General features: G+C 37.4%; 1 protein-coding gene across 1 annotated transcript in view; it reads right to left on the bottom strand.

Moving 5' to 3' along the window:
* Nucleotides 1-1,586: 1,586 nt before the first annotated feature.
* Nucleotides 1,587-6,000, bottom strand: part of LTK (leukocyte receptor tyrosine kinase) — a 62,133-nt gene continuing 57,719 nt past the window's right edge. The window contains exons 23-28 of the mRNA XM_053474455.1: nt 5,664-5,761; nt 4,882-4,974; nt 4,487-4,588; nt 4,136-4,270; nt 3,000-3,090; nt 1,587-2,351 (exon numbers count right to left, since the gene is read on the bottom strand). Coding sequence (XP_053330430.1) covers nt 1,965-2,351; nt 3,000-3,090; nt 4,136-4,270; nt 4,487-4,588; nt 4,882-4,974; nt 5,664-5,761 — 906 coding nt within the window. The 3' untranslated portion in view covers nt 1,587-1,964. The remainder of the gene's footprint in view (nt 2,352-2,999; nt 3,091-4,135; nt 4,271-4,486; nt 4,589-4,881; nt 4,975-5,663; nt 5,762-6,000) is intronic.

Genomic DNA, 6,000 nt, shown 5'->3' with positions numbered 1-6,000 from the left:
CTAGAAATAGCTGGATGCCTGCAGACATTTGGAAGTGAGTTGCTACAGATGTCTGTCGTCCTACCATGTCTCTCTTTTGGGGTTATACTGGGCTCTTGGGGGATCATAATCGGAGGTAGTTACAGAGAAGGAGCTCATTTGGGGAACCTGGCAACCCTTCCAAACAAACCATACTTCAGTCTATTTTTAATTGTAGTGTCATAGACTTTAATATTTAACATGCTAACTGAGGCCTGTAGATTCTGATATGTAACTCTGTTTTTTTTGCAATTTCTTTGAGCATTGCACGGTCTGAGGTTGGGGTGAATTTGCTGGAAAGCCCACCCTTGGGAAGATTGGCAACTGTCTTGAATGTGTTCCAAATTGTAATAATCTTTCTCACTGTAGAATGATGGACTCTTAACTTGTTTGGAAATGGATTTTATAGAGGTGGTCACACTTGCTGATGATCAATTAATCATGGGCATTTGATTACCATCTGCTACTTAGCATCTTAATTCCTATGGAATCAGTAAGGGTGTACTAAGTTTTCCACACAAGGCTTGTCCATTTTGGCTTTATTTTTTGTTAAATAAATCACGACACGGTGTAATATGTTGTGTTGTTCTTCATCCGAGGTTGTATTTACCTAATTTTTAGACCTACTAAAGAACAGATGATTATTATTATGTCCTGATATGTAAAACCATAGGACCCAAAGAGGATGCAATTTCTTTTTTCACATGACTGTAGGTACAATGAATTTCAGGGATTAGTATTTGAAAGGTTGTTTTTAAAGTGAGACCAGTTAATATGGAAATTCCAGTGCCAGAAATATAGTAGTTTTAATATGTTCAGATGACACAGTTGAGCATCAACCATATCATATTTATTAGTATTACACTGTTGCAAACCAGTATTAATAGTATTTCTCTGTTGTATTTTTAGTTTGTATTTTTACAGTTATTTTATATTATAGTCATGATAGTTGAGTCATGAAGATATTTGACACAAAACAAAATAGCACAATATGACAAAACATCAAAAATCAAATCTATTTATTGTAGTTCTACCTGTAAAGCCCTAAAATGTGGGTGAAACTATTTGCATGTTTTTTGTTTTTTTTTAATTTGCAGGTTGCTAACAAATAAGAGGCCAATAAATGAAAAATGCACTGATGCTCTCCAAAGAGACTTGCCAGTAGCTTTGGTGAAATGTGCCCCCCCCCCCAAACCAAGCTTTTAAGTATCAGCTAAAATGAATGAAGAATTAAAGTTACTGTTCCACCTCCTCTGTCAAACACCTTTACAACTAAATTCAACATTAGATTAATGGTTTTGTTTGTATTATTAACTTCCCAAGCCCTTCCCAGAATTAATGGTTTCAATCTCAAATTGAAATCCATGTGTTGTAATGGCTGTATAGATTAATCTGCTTTACATTTTTCAGCTGCTGGATGTATTGTGGCCATGAAGGGAGTAAATATATGAAAAGGCTAAGGTGTTAGAATGCCTTCATTACATTGGTTATAACAAAATAATATTGACTGTTAACTGAGCATCTTAACACAACAGCCTGGGTTTACATGGTATAAAAATGTTATATATTGTATATAAGTATATTCCCCTATAACCAGGGAATCATATAATTACGGGTCACTTTTCATAGCACATTATTGCCATTCTAAACACAAAATAAAATCAAAATAAAAATTCATCATTGGAAATTAAGTTTGCTGTCCATTCCACCATCTTTTCATCAAGTCCGTGTATAACTTTTTTCAGAAATATAATTCACAGTGCTGTCTGGCAGTGTCTGAGGTTTTGACACTCCTTATCCTGCTAATGATTGTTAAAAGTGGCATAGGGGTGCATTGTTTTTTCTTTGGAAATGCTGAAAATACCCAAGTGGTGGGACAGTACCCACACACCTCCAAGTCCAAACCTGAGTCTTCGCATCCCAGTATTATGCTGGGGTGCAGGGAGTCAACAGGTACTCTCCATAACCCAAGACCCGTATGTTGGGTTCCACAGGTTTTTGGTTTTGTTTTTCAGTTTGTGTGCCTCCTGGGGCTTTGTCTCTGTTAAGGAAATAGGATTTGATTGGAGCCATGATCCTCCTGTTGATTCACGAATGCATGGCAAATTTGGTGACTTAATGCTCCAACCCACCAAATTTTCTACCAGTATCTCCTGGGGAAGCTCTCCAAGTTTATATTCGTTGGCCTGTATGTCTAACAAAGGAGGCAGAGAGGGATTGCTCATTAGGGGTGTCAACCCATTACAGCTGCCTGGCCTCATTACTGTGCTTCCTTCATCTTCGGGGGCAGGCCCACTCTCAACGGGCAGCTCTGTGTTGATGACATCAGGATCCTGAAATTCGAGAAACATAATTAGCGACCTTTCATGTTTTTCATGGCAGCCCCAAACACAAGCTTCCTTAGTCAAAGGCCCGACTAGTGTGAAACTTTTTTTTAGAGGTGCTGCTAAAAGCATAACAAAGAGAAATTGCACCCAGTCCCATATAGGGACCATACATTTTTAGGCATGCCTTTATGTCTGCTTTGGCTCATACAGTGTTGAATTCACTCCAATGTTTTCCCCAAGAACCTTTCTTACATTTCTATTTTTGATGGGTAGCCTATGTTCGGTGAATCCAACACTGGTTAATATTATGGGCACAACGTAAAAGAGCACCTATAGAGGCTGTGTGTTAGTTACTATATATATATATATATATATATATATATATATATATATATATATATACATCTTTTTGTCATGAAAGGACCTACAGATTGGAAATATAGCATGCCAATGTTTGCAATCCTAGTCACACTAGTCACATTTAGAGTTTATAATTGTATATTGGCGGGACACACATAAAAACTAAAACCGTCATTATAGAATAACTTTTCACCCACGCATTTGCACAGATTAAATATATATATATATACAACATGTGTGTTTTTCATATCAATATATTAATATAGCATTTAAATTAGCATATGTGTGCTGTACCTGTGTGCAGTAAATAATCCTCTCTAGAATGGTGGAAAAGTTGGGTCGATGATCTGACGTGTGCTGCCAACACTGGGTCATTATACGATATCTAAGAAAAAAAATTATAACAGATACATTATTTGAGGCTCAGAGAATAAATCATGTTATGCAGGACAGCCATGATAAACATATGTTTCAGGATCCTGATGTCATCATGTCTTTGGAGGCACTGCAGAAGTGAGCGCTTTGATAATGTCCCTAATCTGCTGTGAATGATGGCTGTAATATTTTATTACTGAGCATATTCAATGTGTCTCATATACTTGGGGACGGACCCCTCAACACAGCATGCAGCTGTCCCTCATTTGTGCACAAAATGTTCACACTGTTAAGAGTTTCCACCTAGCCACATACTGCTAAATGTTTACACATTTACGTTATATAGAGTATTAAGTATCCTCACCTAGTTAGCTTCACATACTACTTAATGCTAATACTTAAAGCTTTATAAAGTAGCGACCATTCCCACCTAGCTTCACATACTACTGGATGCATTATTAGCTTCATACTGATCACCCGCACCTAGCTTGATCTACTAGTGAACAACTATTCTCGTTTAACTGCTCATTACTGAGGATGGTGACCACTTTTAGCCATTTTTTTTTCCAGGAAACATATCCATTTCAAATGTTGCTGATCAGCACACGTAAAATGCCACCCCTGCAATATGTGGGATGTGTAAACTCGCAGAACAGCATCAATTACTGTTATACATACTGGAGGGTGTAGCACTTTACATGTGCTGGTCAACAACATGTGAAATGGATCTCTGACTTTAAAAACCTAGATTCCCCCGTTACTGACTGTGCTCACATCTAGCTTCACACACATTAACTGCTTGCATCTAGTTTAACACTTTGACAATGTACTAAACACCCTTTCTAGATAAGGCTATGTCTTATCTTTAGTTTTAATGTTATACCAGCTCAACCCTGCCAAGATATTTGGTTGTAAAGATTATTGGTATGTGATGGAGTTACAAAAAACCCAAACCTAGTGCTGCGGGGTTGTCCCATTATGTTGTGATGAATATGGCCCAAAACAGAGTGTTGAACTAGTGAATTAAGCACTATTATTGTGGCTCAAATACTCACACAGGCCCTGGACAGTTTTTAGGAGGATCCATGCGTCCCCCACTTGTAACAAACTCCAGCACCTCTTGGTTGGTTTTGCATGGGTATGGCATGTAGCCCAGAGAAAAGATCTCCCAGAGCAGTACTCCGAAGGACCTGTTGAGAAGACCATCTGGGAGGTAAGCTTTCCCACATTGCCAAAAAACTTGCTTAATATATATGGAGGGTTATGGAATTAGAACAGAGTGTAATGATCTATTAGTAATAATTTCAGGAGAGGTTAAATAATGAATTACATTTTTAATATTTAATATTTTATGTCACTTTATTTCATTTGAAATCAAAGTAGTACTTTTAACCAATCATCATTACCAGGAGTCTGTTTTAGAGGTGAAGATTCCTTCTAGGAATGCTTCCGGTGGCATCCACTTGACAGGTAGCATAGCTCTCCCTCCTTTACGATAGTAACTTGCCCTAAAACACAATAAAGCCAATATTATCATCTTGTCAGCTGACCAGCATTCCATAGGTGGCACCCCATTCTTGCATCCTTACACTTACATATGGACAGACCTGTAAAGCGTGCATTAAATCCCACAGGCTAAAAGCATTAGTTTATGAGGCAATGGCTACCTAAACTTGGTTATATGATACTTTTGGAAATACGCTATCTTACCAGAATGAGAACTGTAGAGTTGTATAAGGTTATATATAAATTATACAATTCATAGGGTAAAAAGAGGAAGTTTCTTTTAGCATTTCTTAACCTGTAAATATCGCGAGCCATCCCAAAGTCTCCAATCTTGGCCACACGCCCGGTGCCGCTATATGTGAGAAGGCAGTTGCGGGCTGCAATATCCCTATTCAGAAAAACAGAGGAATGATAAAATTAGGTCAAATTAACACACAAAACTACACCAAGGCAATGAAAAGTGAAGGAGTTTGTTCTACAGCCTACTGAACATTTCTATAGTGTCTCGTGTTGTTTAAAACAGCTCCAGGACACCAGCTTTTGACACACCAGCTTTTTTCTCTCTTTAACAAGATGAAAATAATGACACAAACAGGCAGAGTGTTTCTATGTGTCCCAAACGTTAAAGGGGACTTGCCACCTAAATGGTACTTATGATCTGAGGCTTAACTAGGAAGCTAAAGTACTAATTCATATGCAAACTGCAAAAGTTGTAATAGATTTGGTTTGTGATGTTGCAGCGTAGTAAAGCAAAGGTTTTTTCATTTGATCTATACATCTGCTTAAGACTTTGCCACTTGTACCTTTTATAAAATAACCCTGTGAATTCCAGTCCTAGAACAAGACAGGGGTGTTTCTATAAGTGGGGGTTTAGATTTTGACCCCCCTCATCAGTAATTCATGTGTATATTATTTTGTATTTAAGCAGTTATTGTTTTAATTTGTACATTTAATCAATGTGAGCTTCCATTTGTACATTGTATCTGTTAGAATATATGCTAGAGGACTTTACATAATTAGTAATAATATTTCGGGTGAGTTTATATGTCAGCTGTGCCCCACAAATCTCTCCTCTACCTGTGGATGAACTGGTTCTCTTCCAGATACTTGCAGCCACAAGCTATATCCCTGGCCATATTCAACAGGTCCAGCATGGTTAAGGAGGAAGGCTGATTCTGGAAATGGATAAAGTCAGTGAGAATGGAGGGCAGATATTTGATGTCAGTACATAACCATACTTGTTGTTATTTACAGAAAAAGAAAGGATTTTATGATTTTATGTTTTCATTGTTGTATTGTTTGCTTTTCCAATTACACATGAAACGGAAAAATACATGCGGATTTGTAACCATTGATGAATAACGCCATGATGGGATTTTTTAATATGTTACTAAGAAAGTTCATATAGGTTAGG

Source organism: Spea bombifrons, chromosome 9 (assembly GCF_027358695.1).
Source record: "Spea bombifrons isolate aSpeBom1 chromosome 9, aSpeBom1.2.pri, whole genome shotgun sequence".
NCBI lineage: Eukaryota > Metazoa > Chordata > Amphibia > Anura > Pelobatidae > Spea > Spea bombifrons.
This window is presented reverse-complemented; position numbering and strand designations above follow the sequence as displayed.